We start from the raw sequence: 22,644 nt of genomic DNA, 5'->3' as shown, positions 1-22,644 counted from the left end.
CTTCTCCCAAACCCAAAATCATTCGTCGGAAAGAGGTACTTCTACAACGAAGGTGCTAAAACCTAAAACTATGCGAACTTGCTTCAGAAACTTAAACGAATCAATTCTCACTTGACCCATGGATCCAGACGAATGAGTGGCTGTGCAGCATGCTTCGGAGGAGATTGACCCTGAGAGTCAGTCCAGTCAGAAAGGGGAGGGCCCACTGTCTAGACTGCATTTCGGGAATTTGAACACCATCCGGCCCAAGAAAATTTCGGGAGAATCAAACCCAGCAAGAAAATTTCCAATTCCCATGTACTAGAATTTCCACGATGAAGCAGACTTTTTTCAACGACGATTCCGGCGGAAGTATAAAACGTCTTCTGATCCTTCGTTCCAGAGGCTTTCGTCCTCTAAAGATGCGTTTTAAATTGAAATAATTAAAAATTAAAACTATTACTAATTGGGAAATTAGCAATAGCATGGATACCCATGCCTACAAGATTTGTGACCACTTTTTTCAAACTCAAATTTTTATACTTTTACTTATATATCACTTTATGCGTGGGGTTGATGGGCCAAGTGGGTTTGACAAATCGAGTGGGCGTGACGGACCAATTGGGTTTGACGGCCCAACTTGATTTTCTATTTTATTTTAACAATTCTTCAAAGCCCACCAAAAACCCAATCATAAATGCAACTCTATTAAAAAAATCAAATAATTATTTAGCTTTAGAATGGAAAATTTGAGGTAAAAAGTGATAAGTTTTCAGAGTAGAACTAATATTTTGATGTATATCAACATTTTCATGTTTCAATAGATTTGACATTCAGGGGTAAATCAACATTTCTATGCTATAAAAAAATAAATCGACAAAATAGCAATTAAAATATATACATAATATTAATATTAATTATTTTAAACTTATTTAGAATAGGAATAAAGAAATGTTTATTTATCGATTTAAATATTTTTGCTACTTTTTAATTTTCATGACGATAAAACGAAGGCATCGACATCCATGGAACATTGGGTAAAACCTTTTTTTTTTTTTTTTGGTTTTTCCATAAAAATCAACTTGTAATTTCAAAAATAACAATTAAGAAAAAAAATTACTGGTGATTTTCAATTTCAGCTGGCGTCGTTTTCAGGGGAAGATGCTGGAGAAGAGTGGCCAGTGGTAGAGGGAGAAGCAATGGCAGATACGTGGGTCAGAGCCGCCGTCGACGCCGTCCACTCCAATCCGACTCAGGCCGTTCTCTACCTTTCCGGCGGCGCTTCTCAGGTCTCCCTAGAACTTCTCTCTATTTCGCGCATTTCTGCATCCATTTCTCTTCTTCACCCTCTTCTTACCTGCTTTCGGATTTTGACGTCTCTAAATTTAGGCCATAGGATGGTTACTTTCAGTTCCTGGAGCTTCCGGCACAGTCCTAGAGGCCGTCGTACCTTACTCCAGGCATTCCATGATCCAGTTACTCGGCAAGGTTACACTGCCCTTCAGAATTCTTTATTCACGCTTCGGTTTTCTTGTTTTTATGATAAATGCGTAATTTCATTTAAGATGAACATGAAGACCTGGTGACTGAAATCGGCTTTAGCGGCGGTCTTATGCAGTAGTTGATTGCAATTCAGCTAATTCTTGCTCTAGCGGCAGATAAACTGTATGAAATTGACTCCTAAAGAAGATTATGAATTTTTACTCTTCCTGAAATTTTAGGATGATTCCTTGCTCGACACCTTTCTGGACAGCGGTGGAATTTGATTTTTGTAAACGAAGTGTCCAATAAAAGAGTGGTCCTGGGGCATATAGTTAGGTTGGTAGTTTCCGTTTCAGTTTTGATGATTATAAGGAACCGAGGAATTTATCACATGTTTGTTTAAGAAAAGAAAGTTGATGTAGAAGATCAATTTGTAGAAACAACTAGAACTAGAGTCTGGAATTTGAAGAATTAATGCATGCTAGAGATCGTTGATAGTTCTATAGACCTTAACCTGCAGCCATCAGGGAATGATATTGTACTTAACATGTTTTCAATAGGAAAAAAAGGATTGAGAAGCTCTAGATAAAGGGATTAACAATTCCACTATGAACTAAAACCTCTATCCAAAATGTAAGTCACACATATATCTATAAAATGAACCAAACCCTTCCTACAGTCTTTATAAGTTGAAACTATGGAAGAAATGGCTTTGCTGGCATATAATCGTGCTCCGAAGCAAGCTATTTGTCAAAATCTTAATGGAAGAATCCCACTGAAGAGTACCAAATATAGCTACTATCGTTGCTGATACTTTTATTTCTTTGGTGCAGGTCCCCTCTCAATTTTGCAGCCTTAAAACTACGGAAGAAATGGCTTTGCTTGCTTATAATCGTGCTCTGAAGCTATCTAGTCCAGGTCTATTACTGCTGTTGTAAAATTTATCTCTACAACATTTTGGCACAATAAAAATAATAAAATAATATCTATGGAATTTAAATTCAACAGGATGAAAATAAAAAATGATCCAATTTCATATGGAATTTTTCAAAGGCTATTTGATTTATACGCATATGATAACGTGTTTACTTGTTTTACTTGGTACATCAAATTGCAACTCAATTATCTGTACACTATGCAGTAATCAATTTGGGCATGGGACATAGTTGCTGTATAATTGCTTGACACTTCCTTGATTGCCGTGATTTTGGAATCTAACTTGATTACTTGTTCCTGTTATTTATCTCTGAGCATTTCATTTTAAATGAGAGACGTTTTCCAATAAGAAAAGGGAAACTTAGGTGGATAGGTCAGCATCCCCTTGACAGCGAAAGAGTTATATAACAAACTCCCCCATTATACATTGATCAAGAAAATGGTGTAATTACAAAGTTACTTGTGTAAAACACTCTCGGTAGAGGTTGTGTACTGTGCTAAGTCAATAGAATTTAGAAAAAAAAAACATTGTAGTTGTTATTGAAGTCCTTTTCTTCCTTCCAATCCAAATAGCGAAAAGAGATATTGATGCTTTTTTCTAGAGCACTCTACCTTTTCCAAAAACCCACTATCTTGAGAGATACTCGGGACGTTGACCTCCAATGTCTCTGAAACGTTTTTTTATCTTTGTACTTTGTTTCAATATTCACTGCTGTCAAAAGGTAGAGACAGAAAGGAGGTTGGCTTTATAGGAAGCAGACAGCCCCAATCTTAACTGAGTAATTACCAAAGAATACTAGGATACTCCAACTTGCAACTAGATCAAAAGTTATGGACCTGATTTTTGAAATGAAAATTAGAGCACGAGTTAAAGGAGCAAACGTTGCAGTGAGTTAAATGAATTTTAACAAAGAGTATGTTGAATTGAATTCTTTTATTGTGTTTTAGGACCTAGTATGTATTGCATCAACAAACAGAAATTTGAAGTATGGATTATCATTTTTTCTTCTTCTTATATCCGTGAGTGTCTGGGCCAGCTTACGCGCACCTCGACTAATTTCACGGGGCAACTGCCTGGCCCTACAATATTTGGTGTCGGGAAATACATAAGAATCATTATTCCCAAGATAGGTGGCCATGAATCCATTCCCTCTTAATTAACCCTAGCCCCTTGGACCAATGGGCAACCCATGATGGTTAGTCTGGATTATCATTATTGAAAATTAGTCACAGAGATTGGAGAGATGAATTTATGTATTTTTCTTCTATTGGATTTTGATATTGTTAAATGAGTGACAGTAAAAGGGTGTAATACGAAATCCAAAAATATTGGTCTAACAGAATTCTTTGTTGTGTTTCAATGAAAAGTTGCTTTATTTGATGATCTGATTAACAGGTTATCCCGTTCTTGGTGTTGGTTTTACTGGTTCTTTGGCGACCACTCATCCAAAATTTGGTGATCATAGGTAAGTTGTCAAAGTTTAGATCGAATTAGATGCTTTCATTCCATAAGGTGTTAGAAATACTATTAGGTAGAAGTTAGAGACACTACTACTAGGTTAGTAAGGGGATAATAGTATTATCTAAGGAGTTTGTTCATATGAATTGATTATCAACAGAATGGGTGGCAGAATGGAGATAGGCGATAGTTCAATTGTTTAGGCTTGAGTATTCAAAAGAGAGATGGCTCCAACTTCCTCGAATTACTTGGACATTATACTTTATTTTCTTCTATTCATTACTATTTATTTTCCAATTCTCTAGTTTCTATCAATTGTAGTATCGAATGAAATTAAATATGGTAAAATATCCAAGTAATTCAAGGAACTTGGAGTCCTTTTTTGAGTATGGTCAAGCCTAAACAATGGAACTATTGCACCTTCATCCCCTCTCACCCACTCTATTTATAACCAACTCATACCAACAAACTTCTTCATTAATGACCATTAATATGTCAGCAATTTGATCATATTTTGGGTTTTTATAGAATTGACAATAGCCAATTATAGCATAAATAGGCAATTGGATTTTGACAGCATTGACTTGAGTAAGCATAGATGATAATGAAGCATATTTCCGTTCTTATGTAGTGTAATGCCTAATAGCATACCTACTCCTAGAAAATTTTCCCCTAGTTCCAATATATACTATTATATAACGGTCATGTCACCTTAAGGTTTTCTTTTTACTCACTAGCCCTCTTCTCTCTTTTATTATGTCTAGGATGCATATGTCAACAAGATCATCTAACCGGCACTGGGTGTCCACAGTCACACTATCGAAGGTAATTTTCTGGGTAAATAAAGAAACAAATTCATCTAACCTTGGCTTTAAGTCGATCATCTGATCGTTTATTAGTTATTACTTCATTATTTTAGGGTTTACGCACGCGGCAGCAAGAGGAGATACTCTCAGGTCATCTTTTGCTTAAGGTATGTTAAAAAATGCAATTGGTATCGTATCATTAACTCCAGGTCCAGGCATCTTAAAAGCTTATATACTCTTCTACTATTGTAATTTGTAGTTGAAGTATATTCTTCATAAGAACATTTTGCTATAAATTAGCCATAAATTGATTTCTGAGAGTAAAGATGATGTAAAACCAAGTTGGGAGATATAGCTAGAACATTAGATAATAAAGTGGTAGTATAGGAAATAATGAGAGAATTGAAGATTCGAAGTGAATAGAAGTAGGTAGGAGGAGATAAACCTCATGAATAAGTTGATGATTAATGTCAGTAGCGTTCTGTCGGCCAGTAGTAGGATTTTTTGTAGTACACCCTAGTTTCAAAATTTAAATAAATTCCTGACTGATGCTATGTTGCATCAGATATACATCATCCAATTGCTCATAAAGGTTTCTTGGATGCGATATTTATGTCAAAGTGGAAAATGTAATTTTTATGCTGCTTAATTTTCTGAAATTTGACGTTTAGTTTGTTTTCTTGTTTATATCATTAACATCTTAGACAGCCTTTTGTACTTTTTCTGGTCTTAGGCAATTGCGAACGCTTGTAAAGTTCCTGGAACCTTCGTTCCAGATTTGACTCAATCTGATTTATTAGATGAATGTGAAACGCTATTCACTGAGGATCAAGAATTAGAGCAAATTATAAGGGGGGAAGTTTGCTTTAAGGTTTATCCATTTTTAAGTGGTATAATTTCTATTGATTTGCATCGGTGTTATATATGGCGGCAACTAAAGTTTTCTAGTGCTCATATCGATTATTTTTTGCAGAGGAATATGCATCAAATGCAGAAAGAAAAATAATTCTATCTGGTTCCTTCAATCCATTACATGATGGTCACCTCAAGCTCTTAGAGGTTGCAACAAGGTACATGTGTGGAGTTGTTTAATATTTTTCAGTTTACGATAACTCTCTAGTCTCTATATCTAGACTCACTCTTGACTGATATCCAACATCTGCCGGAAGCTTCCATCAACCACTCGAAATTTACGAGAAATTGAAGTAGAGAATTTAGAGAACATGGATGACATAACAAGGCTGATAGTCTTTCGAGAAAATTTCTAGTCCCATGGGAGTACCATACTCCTTTCATTCATTGCTTGCCACGTCAGTATTAAAAAGGATGTGGAGTTCATTCCTTTCATTTATTGTGTAAACAAAAGGGAGTACAATACAACGGGAGGACTAGACTTTTTCCCAGTCTTTCTTAAGAACTATCTCTCTTCCTTATCTGATCCCAATATTTTTCTCTCCCTAGTCCTTCCATCAACCACTTGAAATTAGGGAGGTCCATTTTCTCCATGGGGACCTACATAAACGTGGTAGGAAACCCCCGTTTAGATGCCGCGGGGCGGGGATGGGGAAGTTTTTTCCCCGCCACTTAAACGGGGAACCCGTTCCCCACCTTGCCTTGCTTTTTTTCCCCTAATATATTTACACACACATACTAAAATAATCCTATTATTCTCTCTATACATACGTATACTAAAAAACCGTATTCTTCTCTATCCATCCGCCTAATATATATAGAGGAGGATTAGATCATGTAAATGAGATTTCAATCATTAGAAATTAAGCAATTAATTAGAAATTTCTTTAGGAAAAAATATTTAATTGAGAATAATTTTAAAAAATAAATAAACGTGAAAAGATTCTCTACGAGTCCCTGTGATTTCCCATGGTAAATCCATGCCCCGATCCCCGCAAAATTTTGTGGGGGGAATTGGGGAACAGGGTAGGGGAAGACTTCCCCGTCCCTCCGTTGCCCTGTGAACATACCTACTTGAAATTTACCAGAAATTTAAGTAGGGAATTAAGGGAATATGGATGACATAATGCGGCTGATAGTCTTTCTCAAGAACTATCTCTTTTCTATATCTAATTGTTAGAATCCATATAAATGAATTAAATTTACACAATCCATCAGCTTAAGCTTTTGGGTTGAGTGGTGGTTTATTCATCCCTAAGATGGTATCAGAGCAGGAGGTCCTATGTTCCGTAGTCGTTTCTTCCCTATTTATTATGATTTCCACTTGTTGGGTCTTGATGTTGTTTTCCAAGCCCACAAGTGAGGGGGAGTGTTAGAATCTATATAAATTAATTAAATTTACCCAACCCATTAACTTAAGCTTTTGGGTTGAGTGGTGGTTTGTTCATTCCTAAGACTAATCCCAATATTTTCCTCTCCCTAGTCCTTCTTCCATATCTAAAACTTTTTTTTTTTTTTGCAGCATTTGTGGTGATGATGGGTATCCTTGCTTTGAAATATCAGCCGTGAATGCTGATAAACCACCCCTATCAGTATCACAAATCAAAGATCGTGTTGAGAAATTTAAAAATGTTGGTGAGTCTTGTTTCTAGAATGTTGCCTATTTTGTAATATTTCGTGTAGCTTATACTAGACCTGTTTTTTTTCCTTCTATTTTTTTTTTTTTTTTTGAAAGCCGGAGGACATTGATTAAAGTGAATATTTATCTTTCAATTTTAATCTGCATGGCAGGAAAGTCAGTGATCATATCTAACCAGCCTTACTTTTACAAGAAAGCCGAACTTTTTCCTGGTAGTGCTTTTGTCATTGGTGCTGATACTGCAGCAAGGTTGATAGATGTAAGTTTTGATTACTGGAACCACATCTTTAGTTGCTCTCATTGATCCGTTATCTGGTTTAACATATTAGGAGCGAATAACTTTACTTCCTTTCCTCCAAATGTGACCTTTTGTTTGGTGTTTCTTTTTCTCTATTTTATCTTATTCTTTATTCTTTTTTATCTTTTAGGTAAAAAAGCAGGTCTTAGGAAACCCAACATAAAATTACAGAATATATGTGATGGCACGTGTTAATGCTGCCATCACTAATCCCCATATATCTCTTTTTCTTTTTTCTTCATAATTGGGAGTTGGAACTTTGCTCCCCTATATCCAGGTGCGCCCGCGTCCGTCCCAAAATCCTGACGCAGGAGACATCAATGACTTTTGGTATTAAGTTTATCAGAATGTTTGAACTTGAAACCTCTAAACTAGTATGATCAAGAGACCCCAAATCCTTGCCAACTAGACTACTCCCTAGATGGTAATTCCCTATATTGATTGTGGAAATTATTTCAGGCCGTTAAAAATTAGATCTGTGATTTTCTTGGCTTCAATTTTATTTTTAGTCTTGTATTTTTAAAACTTAAGCTTAGGAAGAAAATTTAAACCTATATATTCTTTGTTTCACCGTAATAAAAATAGAATCCATTCTCATAGGTAGGTGGATCTCTATTTGTCAGGACATTTTTTTTTTTTTTTTATGTTCCTTGTCTATTCCTTCCTATCTTCTCAATGGAAGCTTGATTTCTTATAAAAAATTAAAAATCAAAAAGTAAAAAATACTTGTTTTAGTTTTTAAATTTTGGTTAGAGATTCGAAATCGTTTCTTTTAATTAGTTTAAAAAACAGAGAAAAATGATTGTAAATGAGCATGGTTTCTTTACATGGCTTTACATTGATTTGCAGCCCAAATACTACGATGGGGATTACAAGAAGATGCTGGATATTTTGGTCCGATGTAAAAGCACGGGGTGCACCTTCCTTGTCGGTGGTCGAAATATAGACGGTGTTTTCAAAGTACGTAAGATTAAGTGTTTTAAAACGTCTGTACCTCTGGATTTATCCCGACGCTCTTTTTTCTCCCCCATTATTTATTTTGAATGGTTTGACTCAGGTTCTTGAAGATTTTAAGATTCCAGAAGAGCTAAGAGACATGTTCATCCCAATTCCTCCAGACAAATTTCGTATGGACATTTCCTCCACCCAAATCAGAAAACAACTTGGAAAGTGAAATCCAATGCTCCATTTTTAAGGTTAGAATGATTAAAATCTATTTTAAAATTATAGAATGTACATGCAGTTGAAATAGATTTTTATATTGGTGCAATGAAGGCATTGTAGAGTAGGGATATGTCATTTTTTTGTATTCAAGAATTGAATTTGCTTGTTTTCGGACTATACTAAACATACCCTATATGCTATTCTCAGCAGTGACTGGTGAAGTGTAAATGGTTTGAATTTATTTTGGCTTTTATAATTTTCAAAGGTTCTATTTTGGTACATCAATTCTCGAATCTTAGACTAAGGGCTGGTTTGAAAACGTTATTGTTTCTTGTTTCCGTTTCTTTATTTTTAATGAAGAAAAATGTATTACATGATTCTAACCTCTAAGAACTCAAGTACGATAAAACAATTTTTTTTATTTATGTTTTGGAGCAAATTGGAACTAGTTTTGGTTGTTTCCAAAATCTCTATACAATTATGAGAATGTTCTCAAAAAATGAGAAACAAGAAACAATGTTAGTTGAAAAATACTTAAATTTCTTACGAAAATTGGAAACGAGAAACATGAAATGAGAATGTTACCCAACAGAGTCCTAAACTTTTCATAAGAAGTCATTTTAATTATGCAGTTAATTTATCATTTATCATAAGGTTCATATTTGTTTGAAGTCTAGCATTTGAGCTAGCTTTCAAATATTTGTTTGTGGGTTTTTTTCATCAAATAAATGAATAAAGAAAACGTTTTCAAGGATATATATTTTTAATAAAAAATCCACCCAATCCATACTATAATAGATAGTTGACTAATTCAATCACTATACATTATACTAAATGCCAACATATTGTATTGCATCTAATGAAAACATGTTACATAAGAAAATGTAACCATAAAAACTATGTTAAACTTTCAAGGAATCAAAATGAAATCGAATTTTAATCACACGGTCAAATAATTTGCCCATGGTGTGTCTTATATGGTTTTGCTTTAAATAAAAACAATTGTTGAAATTATACCTCAGTAAAATTTTAGCAATTTATTTCACTTGCTAATTTATTTACCATTGTGATGCGAAAATTACTCAAAGCCAAAAGTAAAAAATTAAAAAAAAAAAGCGAGAATATAAATGTTCTTACTACAATTATTTTCCCCTTTACGACCTGATATATTGGGTCAATGGACACTAATATTTATTTATTTATTATTATTTTTTTATAAAGGCTCTAAAATTATTCACACATATAGACTATTTATAGAACAAATTATGAGAAGGAATTGGATGAGACCCACCAAATTTTGATTTTTTTTTAATATTTGAATATAACCTAGAGATTTCAAATTTGAAAACTTGAAATTAAAAATCAAATTTGGTGTCTACGAAAGACGGAAAGATATGAATATATATTCAATATAATTATTCAAATACAAAATTAATCCCATCAAATAAATTGGTATCAATTAAAGGTAATTTTGGGATAAAATAACATAATTTAAAATTGAAAATCTAGATTTGCAAATATTTAATCTAATAACTATTTCATAATTTGACCCACTAATGACAAAAACTCTTATCATTACTTGTTGTTTCTTCTCATCAATATGAAATATCTTTGATATTTTAGAGATGAGAATTGTTCATAATCCCAAGAAAGGGTTTCCCTTTTCGGGTGAGAAGTGGTGTGGAATTGAAAGATAGTGAGCTCTTGGATTTGATTGGTGCTTCAAAAGCAGATGTGGGAATATCTCATTTGCATTGCCCTACTTCCTATCTTTAATATTTTCTCAACTATAGTCCATGTAATTGTAATTATATTTTAATAACAATTGAAAGTGATTTTTATATAATTATTTTACCATTTTTTCAAGTGATTTTTATATAGTTAAAAACGATTTTGAATGGTTAGGATTTGAAGTTTAAAGAGAGAATTTGACGAAAGCTTTAAAAGGAGAAAAGTTAGAGAGAGGAACAAAAACTTGAGAGAGAAATTTTAGAGAGTGAGAGACATATTTTAAAGAGATAAATAAAGTGAGATGAAATTAAAAATTAAGAGAGGTTACAAAATTTTTAGAGAAAAATATACTGAGAATAAACAAATTAAATTAAAGATAAATAAAGTTTGAGCATTTTTTTGGTTTAATTTAAATTTTTTGTCGGTTCTTTAAAAAAACAAATGTATTGTCGGTTGAAATTTGTGTCTTTTATTAGCTAAACAAATTTTAAATTTAGTTTTAAGAGGATGTTAATCTTACTATGTATTTAATTTCAATGTTTAATTTTTATGAATTTCTTTTAGATATAATTTTATGAAATTAAAAGTTTGATATGCTAGTCAAAATTAAATAAATAACCAACCAGTCATCCAAAATTCAACATACAAACTATTATGGATCCAGCCATATGAACATCTAAATATATAAATAAGCAAATAAATTCAATCCATTAAGAAAACCAAAATTTCCGAAAAGAAGTTCAGATTTTAACAAACAAAAAAAAAGGAAAAAAAAAACATTGTTGGCTTATGTTTCTACAAAATTAGAAACAAAGAAAAATAAAAAATAAGCGGTGAGAATGTTGCCAAACACGTCTCAAGTTTCATGTTTCTAGTTCATTTCCCAATTTTTTCCAATACATAAATTAAAATATTATTTTTGTTTGATCAATAATTTAACCAAGTCTCCGAGCTTCAGTTCAGCAAAGGTGAACTGGACAGCGAGCTCCAGATGCTATGCAGAGGACCTGCAAAACAGAGTAGAAACTCCAATGTTAAAGTCAGCAAGTGCTCAAGTCAATCCGAGAGAGAATTGATCTGATTGCGTACCTCGAAATGAAACGAAGGGCCTCAACGGCTCTTTAAGGTTGCCATAGAACACGTGGGCTGTCACAGAGTATGTCGGATGATTGGCTGAGCATAGGTAACCAAGGTTTAATATTAGATTGATTCGGCCTACGCGACGGCTCGGCTCGACATGAGACTTCATGACGAAGCAGACATCTTGGTTCAAAACGACACACATAAGGTTGTTGCTCCAACCGTCTTATGCCACGTGTAAGCTGAGAATTCACCTTTAACAATTTTATTATTCTTTGCTTATAAGATGCATATTAAATATTAAAAAAAATAAATATAACATACAAATTTTGAATATAATTTTAAAAAAATCAATATTTGTAAATTATTTTTTTACTTTTTTAATTAAAAATTTAGAAAATAATATAAAAAAAAAGGTTGACAAACACGATTTTGTTTTTCCTTTTTCAATAAAAAAGAAAGAAATAGTTGCGAAATACAATCTTATTTTTATTTATTAAAAAAGAGAAAACTAGGGAAAAAAAAAATCAGAAATGAAAAATTACCAAACAGATCTTAGACCTCGACTTCACTCCCTTACAATATGAAAACAATAAATTATCTCCGTATTTTCACAGATGTTGGTTTACAAATATAGATTTAAAAAATAAATTTAAATTAAGATTTTTGTCCCCAAATTACCCTCAATTAGTGCCATCTTACTACATATTTCTAAAAATATATTCTTTCCTAAATTATTTAATGGTCATTTAATGCTAACTTTTGTAATTATGATTAAATTTTTATATGACACGTATTTCGTCTGATTTATTTTTAATTTTAATTTTAATCTATATTATTGTATTCTACTTTATTAAATTTTATTTTAATTAAAGAATAACATAGATTTACTTTATTATTAGTTTTAATATAAATTAACTAAAATTAAAATGTTAGATTTATTTAAATGTTTAATTTTATTAATAAGAAAATAAAAAATGGTTTGTTTAGATTTTGTTTTATTATTAAAATAAAAAATAGATAAATAAGAATGATTTGTTTTTAAGTAAATAATTTTATTTTTAAAGGGCACACAATACACAAGGGAGGCCGTTGAAAGAGTTAGAAATTCACACCCTCACCTTTTCTTCTTTCTCTCCCTATAAAACTCGTCTTTTTCCTCTATAACCACCACACTATCTCTTCCCCCTCTATAAAACTCGTCTTTTTCCTCCATAACCCCCACACTATCTCTTCTCCTTTCTTATCCCACCACCACATTTTCTCCTTCATACCCACGACAGGACCTCCAATCACGAACTCCAACTTCTTCCAGACCCACTGCACTACAGTAACCTCCTTCCCAATGATGTACTTTTAAGTGAGTAAAAAAATATGTTGGAAAGAACTTTTTTATAATAAGAAACCTTTTTTTAAAATATCAAAGAAATTTTAAATAAGTTTTGAAAAGAAAATAAGGATTTGATATTTTAAATTTTGTTTTAAAATAAAAAAGGTTTTTCTTTTTCTAATAAAGAAGTTTTTTTTTCTTTTTTTAAAATAAATATAAAATTAATTTTGTTTAAATAAAAGATATTACTTTAAAATATTGTTTAAAATATCTAAAAAAAAAAAGAGTTTTATAAAATAAATCTTGTTTTAAAAAAAATTTTGGATTCTTTTAAATTTCCATTTAAAGTTTAAAAGTTAGTTTTTTATTGAAAATTTTCAACAAGGTTTATTTTATTTTTTTGTGTCTAACTTTGTTATGATTTTGAAAGGAATCTTAACCCAGAAAATCAATTTTGAGTAAATTTGATCTTATTTGGTTAAAGTTTGAAATAAAAGTTTTTTCTTTTAAATAATCTTTTTAATTTCGAAATAAATAAAACGTTGTTTTTTTTGTTTTAATTTAACCAAATTCGTAAGTTTCTTTTTTTAGTTTTAAAAAAGAAATTAAAAGTTTTGTTTTTATAAATAGATATAATATTTACATTTGGAATAGTGGTAAGAGGTTTGGTTTTTTAATGTACATGACCCAAGTTCAAGTCTTACACTTGGTTTGGTAGCTCGAGACTCAAGAAACAACCAAACAAACAAGATATTATTTAACATCACAAATAAATAGACTTATTTGTTTAAAGTTTTATTTTTTTAAATTTATTTTAATCCTACATTTTCAAGATTATTCTACATTTGTCCAAATATCTGTTTTAATCTTTAAAAATATCTAATTTGATCATGTATTAAAATTTAAAACCACGCAGGTTCAAACCGAGTCAAATACTAAGTAAATTTTAGGTAAAAAACAATCCAATAAGAACTAAAATAAGGACAAAGTTGTAAAATAATCTAATTTTAAATTACATAAATAACGTTAGTTTAAAAATAATTACAAAATAAATGTAATTTAAATAAAATGTACGTTAGATTTTCAAAACTATCGATAAAAATAGGTTAGGTCCAAAATTCGCCTACAATACTTCCGACCGTGCCTTCAGGTGGCAGGTGACTGGGTGGAAGTCTCATCTTTTTATTTTTTATTTTTGGAACACCTTTTTATTATTTTATTTATATTTTAATTTATTTATTGTTATTTTATTAATATTGCGAAATTTAATTAAGATGCGATTAAATTATTTATTTATTTTTTGTTATTTTATTTTAACTTTGGATTAAAATGTCATTTAAAGTCTAAAAGTTTAAAATTATATTAAAACCAATTCGATGATCAAAATGTCATTTAGCTTCTCTATTTCATCTTCGTATGTTTTATAAAATAATATTTAAATTTAATATAAACTAAATCGATAAAAAATAATTAAATTAATAAAAACATAAAAATCAAAGTATAAATTACATGAAACTCACATGTTTTGTCATTCGCATCACGAAATACATGGCTTTAAAACAAAACTCAAATTTTGGGATATGTATAATTAGGATTTTGTTTGTTTTATAATTATTTTGTTTGAAATTATTGCATTACAGGAATATGTCTATCATATTGTAGGTAAATCAATCTAAGAAGTGGGGGAAGTATATACGGCTGCAACTTTAAAATTTAACAAAAAATAAACAAAGAAGTCGCAGCCCCAAATTCAAAATAAAAAAAAGGAATAAAGAGTTCGTCACGTGGTTCCATTTGTGCCACATTCGAGAGAAGTCGCAGTAATGAGTACGACTTTAGCTAAATCGCGGTCAATAACATTAGTCGCAGGTAATGGCTGCGATTTACGATGAAATTGCAGCCATCGCCTACGATTTTGGGCAAATCACAGTCTATCCCTGTGATTTATCTATCCTATTTTTATAATTACTTTGAAACCTACACTAGTTTTGACATTTGTTTTTAAAAAATAATTATTTTAAAAAATCCCTAAAATAATAGTTTACTATTTTTTTTTCCTTTTTAAGAATATTTTGAAACTTCATTGGACAAAGTTAGAATTTTTAATTATTTAATTTCAATATTAAATAGAAATTTAATTAAACAAATCTGAAAATATTAAAGACAAAATCAAATTAAAAGGATGAAATTGAAAAATCGGACACGTGACGTAAGAAGAAAGTGCATTTACTCAGAAATAAGAAAATAAAAACAAAAACAAAATTTAAAAAAAAAAAAAAACATCAGCAAATAGAAAACAAAAAGCATCAAAACCGAAAATTCATCCTATTCTTGAAAAATTGACAGACGAAAAACGAAGAACGAAGAAGAAGAAGAAGAAGAAGAAGAAGAAGAAGAGTGGCTGCCGCAGATCGGAAGCTTCGCCGGAGTTTGAGTTGGAGTAGTACAGTACAGTACAACAATGGCTACCTCTCTGTCCGTCATAGCCATCATCGCCTCTCTGCACCTCATCGCCTTCGTCCTCGCCATCGGAGCTGAAATGCGCCGGAGCACGGTATCTCCGTCTCTCTGTTTCCTGATTTCTCTGTAAATTGAGGCTTCTGTAAGCTGCTAACTTCTTCTTTGTGTTTGTTCATGGACCTTCAAGGCAACTGTAGTGCCGGATGAGTACGACGAGACTACTCACTGCGTCTACGATTCCGATGCCTCCACGGCGTACGGCCTTTCGGCGTTTGGTTTGCTACTCATTAGCCACACACTGCTTATGGCTGTCACCAGGTGTCTCTGCTGCGGCAAGGGCTTGAAAAGTGGAGGATCCACTGTCTGTGCCATCGTCCTCTTCGTCGTTTCTTGGTGATTTTCCCTTCTTTCTCTCTCCTCTCTTAATTCTCTCACTCTCTAGTTGTTTTTTAAATCGGTATCTCGATTTGATTTGAATATTGATAAGAAATTGTTCCGGTCCCCAAATTATACTCTATGCTACCGACAGATCCGTTTCGCTAATTCCTGGATGTTTGTCGTATCTAATTGCGAGTCATGTGGCCGAGTTCTTCAACCTAGAGATTTGGATTGTTTTGAGTAAAGTGAGAGCAGATCGAGGGCATGTTGATATTATTAAAATTGCGAGTCATTGGCATGATCTTTACTTCTGAGACTATTTCTTTGTCCAAATGATGTTTCTGAACCTACTTAATTTTGTGATAGAAGTCCATATTCAGAAGAACTTCACCAAGAACTTCTTGATTGTCAAACAGTGTTATAATTCCATCTTAGTTATAAAATGGTTAATCCAAGTATCTGTTTCAGCATTCATTTTCAGTCCTTCCAAACTGAATATCATCAGTTAGACATGTCTTGAGGTGTTGAATTCTGTTTCTGCTTATTGCTTCTTAAAATGTCTGTATGAGGATATGATTTAGAGATTCTTATTCAGTTTCGGACTATGAACTGATTCTAAGCCTCCAAGTAACAACTGTGCTAAGTGTTACATCACACTATTAAATCCAAAATCCAAAAGTTTAAGTTGATCCATTATGGTAAACTTAATCTCTTTTACATATTCTTAACGCCAAGTTTTGAAAAATGAAACCAGGAGTCTGTTCTTGGGAGCGGAGTCTTTGTTGCTGGCTGGGTCCGTGAGGAATGCCTACCACACAAAGTTCAGAGGAGCTTTGCCCATCAAAAACTTGTCGTGCACCACGCTCCGCTGTGGTGTGTTCGCTGCTGCAGCAGCAATTACATTTCTCTCATTGGTGTTTTCAATCCTTTACTACTTAACGCACTCGAGAGCCGATACTGGAGGCTGGCAGAAGCACCAGAATGAAGGTGGCGTTGGCATGGTGGCTTCTGATATTGCACAGCATGAGCAGCATGATCGACGAACTGCTGGATTCGAGAAGGTTTAGCTATGGCAGGTTTGGATGATTAGAAGTTGCTTGCAGGGTCAAGGTTGATTAGAGCTTATTCTGGGAAAGAAAGATAGGTAGATCAAAGTATCAGGTTGTTCTTGCTAAGCTACGAATGTGTAAAGTGATCTCATACTTAAATCTAGATGTGGAAAATGCAGTTGCTTTATGTTTTGGTTTTTAACTGTGAACTCCAAGATTCATAGTTAAAATGAATTTTGGCCTATTTTCACTCCTTTATATTATTACCTTTATACTTCCAATTTATTAGTTTGTCATCAGATCTTACAGATGGAATATGTTGATTTGGTTTCATACATTATTTTTGGAAGAGTGAAATTTGGAGTTTTTCTGGGTGCGTGTGGTTTTTAAAAATTTGTTTAGTAATTTTTTTGTTTTGGGAACTTTTAAGTTTGTTGGATTTTATTCTCTGCTATTTTATTTTTACTTTGGAAACATAAAACTATTTTAAAACACATACTTTTAAAATGCTTTGAAAACAATTGTTCTAAAAAACATTCTTTTGATTTTGTTATCATTATTGCAAATCTTGAATTCATTTTTCATCTCATAATTTTGAAAAGAAAGATAACTTCAAACTTTCTGAATTTTTTGTAGCAATTGGCAAAATCATAATCTTAATCTTTTTATATACTGAAATTTAAAACAACGGAAATGTAATTTCTTTCATCCTTATTTATCCAAAATGACTTTTCCAGCTACTCAATGGAGTTAAAAGATCATTTATTTTCAATTTTCTGATAAATCACTTTAATAAAAGTAGATTGTCTTTCCATTCATGATCCCTTTCCGTAAATTGTCTTTCCATTCATGATCCCTTTCCGACTGGATGAACTATAATATAGTCGTAGACGAATGAATCTCCGCTTCTAAAAAATAATTATCCAAACTTATTTTTCCTGGATTTAGAGTACGAAAACTATTTTTCAACCTTTTCTCTAAAATATAAAACGGTTCCTCAAATGTTGAGACTTTAATCTACCTGACAAATTCAAATTCAAATGCAAATGCAAATGCAAATGCTAATTCAAATCCAGAACTCTTGAATCAGGCTGAAAATTTCTACAACAATTCTAAAGAAATTATCTACACTCCGAGTCTCATATTTTTCAGCAAAATGACCTTTTTGCCCCCATAGCTTTAAATGCAAGGTTAAAATGATTTAAGCAATACATTTATGAAACATTTTTCCTTTCCTATCTGGGAAAAGTGTAACGTGAGCATGATTTCTATTTAATCTCCCTTCACATAGACTATCCTTTCACATTCAAGAAACACCGTAGAAATATCAACATAAACATAGATTAACTGGTTAAAGCATATATGTAGGTTCGACCCCAAATATTGTATTCAAATAAAAAAAAAAAGAACATCAAAGAAATGTATTAAGAATGGTGCAGGTAATCTTGTTAATGATCCAATCTACCAGTCATTTGATACAAAGTAGTTTGAAACACCTAAAAAATGTATCAAATCTGCACAAAACATTTCAACCCCTCCCCATTCAGACTAAAAGAAGCAACAGAATGATAGAGCTTGAATGACAGTTCATTGATAACGACACTCATCGTAACGAATTATACAGTTTTCGTAGCAACTACAGAGCATAACACGCATTCAAATATATATATTTTTTTGGCGGGGATCCATAACTTACTCCTAAGCATAACCTTCCTATCAAAATTCCCCTCACTCACATAGTTTACATTCTAACATCATCAGGACAGTAAAAAAGGGCCTGTTTTTCTTTTTTTTCTTGCATTTCACCTACAGTAAATAATTTATAAAAAGAACTTTCAATAATTAAAAGGAAAAAGATAAAAAAGGATAAAACCTGCAATGCAAGCAGAAGCAGCAAGTTGAACCAACTTTGGGCTGTTTTGGCTACAACTTCGACATTCTTCCTCCAACTGTATCTTTTGCCTTTCCTTTATTGCTTTTTCCCCTTTTGACTTCTGCTTGAGTCTTGTTTTAAGTCGCCCTCCGCCACCTCACCCGTCCTATCACAAACTTTTTCCCCATTTTTCCTTTTTTTCCCTCTTTTTCCTTTCAATTTTCTGAAAGTAGAACAGCGCCCCAAAAGAGCAAATTACAACACGGTACCGAGCTACGATATCCTCATTCCCACCTTTAGGCTTCATAGATGTTGCAAGGACTTCACCGCCGGCTGAAGAAGATGAAGTCAGGGTGATTTACTTGAAGCAGTCTTAACCAATTCTCAGCAGACTGCAAAAGTGAGTTTGCCAATTGCCACTCAAATCCGCCATTTGGAGTCCACAAAGACCCTCTAAACTTGTATGAAGCTAGACCGAAAACTGGTAGGGGCATCTTAGGGATACCATCTATCTCACTAGGATATGTTACTACAGGGCCTTGAACACTACGTGCCCCTGAAAATAAAATATACAAAGATCAGTATCAAAGAGTTTAAGACGTAAATTGACTCAAAGAGGCCAATCGTTGTACCAACAATTAGGATACAATTATGTTCGTCAACTCCCAAAGTTGCATGGAGCACTAGAACTTATCTTTAAAGTTAGAACCATGAGAAGACCATTACCAATTACCAGTTTATTACAAGTGCATACGCAACAAAATAATAGCCCATCAGAACTTAATCGATTCAAACTCATGACCTCTTGGCCAGAAACAGGTGCCAATTATCGCTGAGCTAAGCTCATGTTGGCGAATTAGAACTTAATAAATTAACATTTGCTGGTTTTTGTCAAGAGGGTCATCGTTGGTATGTGTGCACCAAACTTTGTTATGTAGAACTATCTAAAATATAAACAGTTGGTATTTCCATTCTAAAGATACCAATTGTATGTAAAATACCAGTTTATAAATGAAACCACTTCAAAGGAAATGCAAGAGACCATTTCCATTCAAAATAGAGTTTGAACCTACCATCAACCCCAGTTAATACAGACGATAAGAGACAGAAAAAGTTCTCCATATTAATAAAGAGAGATAAAAACATTAAATTGTGCAGTAAAAAAATGAAGAATTTGAATGAACAAGACCTCTACACAACATATTACTCATTTAAGAAGCAGAAAGAATCTTTAATTACCTCCAATTGGCGTATACAAAGAATGAAAGGTGAGGAAACAGGCATCTAGATCCCTTAATGTTGGTCCAGTTGGTATCCTATAAATTGGATACCTGCAAATGAATTCACCAAAGCACAATAAGTGATACATGAATGTACAGAAAATTCCAATCAAGTTTAAGGCTTGATAATACCATGCCACAGAAAACCAGCTGGAAGGCAATAGATCACAACTTCGTAACGTTTTGAGCTCAGGGAACTGAAAGGCAAGATCTGATATCTGGAGAAAATAGTGAAATCGGAAAACAGGTCACATGGGATGAAAAGAAAGAATTTAGGTATTTTCTTCCGATTTCAAAAGGGGAGGGGAGCTCTGTTTGAGTATAACTTGCCTTATCTGCCAAAGGTTCACGACTATAAGGCAAGTCACGTTCAAGATGCTCAAATAGCAGCTGGCCTTGAGAATTAAAAGATTCCGCCTCATCACTGGAACAGTCTTCTTGAAGTCCAATCAGCTGGTCCCGCAACGATATCCTTTCCATTCTACGAGGAAGCTCCAACGATATATGGTGATGATTGAGTGGTTTCCCCATGTATTTTAGTGCCCGTTCAGGTTCTGAATCACTACTACCATCACTACTTGAATCTCTGAAATCACTATCACTGTCCTCACCTGGTTGCCTACATCACATAGAAAAAATCATGTTTAGGTTACTAAGGTATTCAACATATTATGTACCAATTCATTGTTAAAACAACAATTGAGAAACTCATTAGGTAATTAAAAGCATATTTTCTCTCAAAATTGGAGCAGTGAACTTGCACAGAGCTTAAATTGAAGACTTCAGATACCAAACCGAATGAGTTTATTCTAGTCTGTCGATTATAAAACACCTGTTATCTGGCCTTTCAGTTCATTTTACCCAAAAAACCTCAAAAAGTTCTAATTTTAATCACATTTCTAGCAATGGTATAAGTTTAGACCAAGCAATGTAAGTATACATGGTATGAAAATATGACATACAGAAAACTCTCACTTGGACATTTGGTTTTATTTCACAAATAAATTATACCAACAGCTTACCAAAAAAAAAAAGAAAGCAACCACCCAACGGTAATATCGAGAGAATTTATTTCCTGCGAACGACAATACCTTGACTTTGTAGAGGACTTCAAGGATTCACCATATATCTGTATACCGGATAGATATGGTACATAATACTGGACAACACTGTCACTGTCGTTTAACACAAGAGGCACACCTGCACCATAAGCACTCCATTCCTTAAAAGCCTCCCACAAATCACCAAGAACAAAGTATGGTTGAAATTCCACATCACAAGTCCTCCACCCCCTCATCGTTGTCTGCAATGAAAAACAATCGAAGACAATATCACTGGCGCTGTAAACTATTGGAATCATTGATTGAGGCTTTAAAGTTGATGCTAGCTATGAAAAAACCACCCTCATCTCTGATCAATGATGAACTAGAGGTCATGGAGAAGAAGTTAAGAATTAGAAACAAAGAAAAACAATTACAACTTTTACTGCAATCTATAAATTTTCCACCGCAGCAACTCCCACAGGGCCAAAACCAAACTCGGTTTCTTCCTTGCAGAATCTTTTATTTGTATGGTTCAGAATTGAAACAAAGAACTTAGACATCAATCAGCAAAACAAATTTGGGCCGCTTATTTGAGCTAGGAGGGTCAAACTGAGAGCCGCAAAAGGCAAAAACTGAAAAATATTTAAAAAGCAACTTCTTCATACTAAAACCAAAATACTAGCCAACAAAAAAGAAAACCCAAATTCCGATCGGTGAAAAGTGCAAACCTTTGAGAGGTACTGCGCAGGAACAGATGGCGTGATAGACTGCAAGAACCGCTCCAGATTACTCAGCGACGACACCACTGGCTCAAAAGCCGACACCGGAATCGATTTTGGGAGCTCTTGCTCTTCACACCCAGACCCATTTTCGGATTCTCTAATCACGGCGGACACCGTGCTCGGTTTAACCGCAGGGGATTGGCCGGCAGAAACATCGCTCTGAGCTCTCCGGAGCTCGTCATTTTGGCGGCCCTGATGCGCCCTACGAGCCTTCGTCGGATTGTAAAACCTATCGTCTCCACAACCACGGGCAAACTGCAACCCTGCACCCAACATTCTATTTCCCAAACCAAACCGAAAACAGCCTCAGAAATCTCAATCGAAAGTCCTACAATCCTCAATAAAAGTCAACGAAATCGCCGGACACTGATCGGATGAACAATATCAAATCCCTGCGCACAGAAACGGCGATTGCAGGATTGAATTCGACAGACAATCGCTGCCAAATCGCAAGAGAAGAAAACGAAAACAGAGCCCGCTGTAGGTTTTCAAAATCGGTGAATCGAATGGGAGAAAATGATTTGAATAACGCGAAATCTCACACAGATTGAGACGCAATGGATCTAAACAAGCAAAAGGGTTTGTTTCAAAAGGGTCGAATTAGACAGAGGAGAGAGAAAGAGATAAAGAGAGAGAGAGCAATGGAAGAAAAACGAAGCGATTCAGGGAGAGAGAGAGCGATGGAGAAGAACCAGTGCGCTGGTTTTTGCAAGGAACAAAATAGCCACTAATTAATTTAATATCATTTTATTTTTATTTTTATCTTTTTGGAGAAAAAGATATATATTTAATGGATAATATCATGGTCTTCACCAACTGTCTTCAAGCAGTCAGAAGAGGCGCCCTAATTAAATTGGGAATTTGGGACTAGCTGCTTTTATATGGAAAGACAATTATACCCCTGCCATAAAAGTGTTACATACTTGTTTTATCTTTTTGTTTTTTTTTCTCTCTAAATTACAA

The 22,644-nt window shown here is 33.4% G+C and overlaps 3 protein-coding genes across 6 annotated transcripts; 2 read left to right on the top strand and 1 right to left on the bottom strand.

Annotated features, from left to right (window-relative positions):
• The first annotated feature begins 1,098 nt into the window (after positions 1-1,098).
• On the top strand, positions 1,099-8,954 carry LOC111020072 (Nucleotidylyl transferase superfamily protein). 3 transcript variants are annotated; one of them, XM_022296634.2, is made up of 12 exons: positions 1,099-1,268; positions 1,369-1,467; positions 2,295-2,379; positions 3,794-3,863; positions 4,621-4,681; positions 4,776-4,829; positions 5,396-5,552; positions 5,636-5,732; positions 7,097-7,209; positions 7,366-7,472; positions 8,361-8,471; positions 8,569-8,954. In XM_022296634.2, exons 1-12 carry the CDS (start codon positions 1,179-1,181, stop codon positions 8,683-8,685), a joined length of 1,161 nt encoding a protein of 386 aa, XP_022152326.1. In that variant the 5' UTR covers positions 1,099-1,178; the 3' UTR covers positions 8,686-8,954. The 3 variants fall into 3 exon arrangements, with proteins under 3 accessions (XP_022152326.1, XP_087979355.1, XP_087979356.1); XM_088123229.1 differs by lacking the exons at positions 1,099-1,268; positions 1,369-1,467 and adding an exon at positions 1,520-1,644; XM_088123230.1 differs by lacking the exons at positions 1,099-1,268; positions 1,369-1,467 and adding an exon at positions 1,738-1,797.
• A 6,169-nt stretch (positions 8,955-15,123) lies between these two features.
• LOC111020044 (uncharacterized) lies at positions 15,124-16,988 on the top strand. The gene is made up of 3 exons (XM_022296599.2): positions 15,124-15,370; positions 15,464-15,669; positions 16,409-16,988. The coding sequence occupies exons 1-3, from the start codon at positions 15,278-15,280 to the stop codon at positions 16,719-16,721; spliced, it is 612 nt and encodes a 203-aa protein (XP_022152291.1). The 5' UTR covers positions 15,124-15,277; the 3' UTR covers positions 16,722-16,988.
• A 1,286-nt stretch (positions 16,989-18,274) lies between these two features.
• On the bottom strand, positions 18,275-22,405 carry LOC111020043 (uncharacterized). 2 transcript variants are annotated; one of them, XM_022296598.2, is made up of 6 exons: positions 21,628-22,404; positions 20,948-21,159; positions 20,187-20,475; positions 19,989-20,074; positions 19,816-19,907; positions 18,275-19,132 (listed from the first exon to the last, which is right to left on the bottom strand). In XM_022296598.2, the coding sequence occupies exons 1-6, from the start codon at positions 21,955-21,957 to the stop codon at positions 18,900-18,902; spliced, it is 1,242 nt and encodes a 413-aa protein (XP_022152290.1). In that variant the 5' UTR covers positions 21,958-22,404; the 3' UTR covers positions 18,275-18,899. The 2 variants fall into 2 exon arrangements, with proteins under 2 accessions (XP_022152290.1, XP_087979018.1); XM_088122892.1 differs by having other exon boundaries at positions 19,816-20,074; positions 21,628-22,405.
• Between the last annotated feature and the right edge of the window lie 239 nt (positions 22,406-22,644).

Source organism: Momordica charantia, assembly GCF_013281855.1.
Source record: "Momordica charantia cultivar OHB3-1 chromosome 4 unlocalized genomic scaffold, Mcharantia_2.0 BLBB01000004.1, whole genome shotgun sequence".
In the NCBI taxonomy this organism is placed as follows: Eukaryota; Viridiplantae; Streptophyta; class Magnoliopsida; order Cucurbitales; family Cucurbitaceae; genus Momordica; species Momordica charantia.
Note: the sequence above shows the minus strand (reverse complement) of the source record. Positions and strands in the feature narration are given on the sequence as shown.

Coding starts and splice junctions, on each gene's coding strand:
- LOC111020043 (XM_088122892.1), bottom strand. CDS start 21,957: ATGTTGGGTGCAGGGTTGCAGTTTGCCCGTGGTTGTGGAGACGATAGG. Junction 20,075..20,186: donor GTGAACCTTTGGCAGATAAG/GCAAGTTATACT, acceptor TATTTTCTCCAG/ATATCAGATCTTGCCTTTCA. Junction 19,133..19,815: donor TTTGTATACGCCAATTGGAG/GTAATTAAAGAT, acceptor TTTTATTTTCAG/GGGCACGTAGTGTTCAAGGC.
- LOC111020044 (XM_022296599.2), top strand. CDS start 15,278: ATGGCTACCTCTCTGTCCGTCATAGCCATCATCGCCTCTCTGCACCTC. Junction 15,371..15,463: donor CTGAAATGCGCCGGAGCACG/GTATCTCCGTCT, acceptor TGGACCTTCAAG/GCAACTGTAGTGCCGGATGA. Junction 15,670..16,408: donor GTCCTCTTCGTCGTTTCTTG/GTGATTTTCCCT, acceptor AAATGAAACCAG/GAGTCTGTTCTTGGGAGCGG.
- LOC111020072 (XM_022296634.2), top strand. CDS start 1,179: ATGGCAGATACGTGGGTCAGAGCCGCCGTCGACGCCGTCCACTCCAAT. Junction 3,864..4,620: donor CCAAAATTTGGTGATCATAG/GTAAGTTGTCAA, acceptor TATTATGTCTAG/GATGCATATGTCAACAAGAT. Junction 5,733..7,096: donor CTCTTAGAGGTTGCAACAAG/GTACATGTGTGG, acceptor TTTTTTTTGCAG/CATTTGTGGTGATGATGGGT.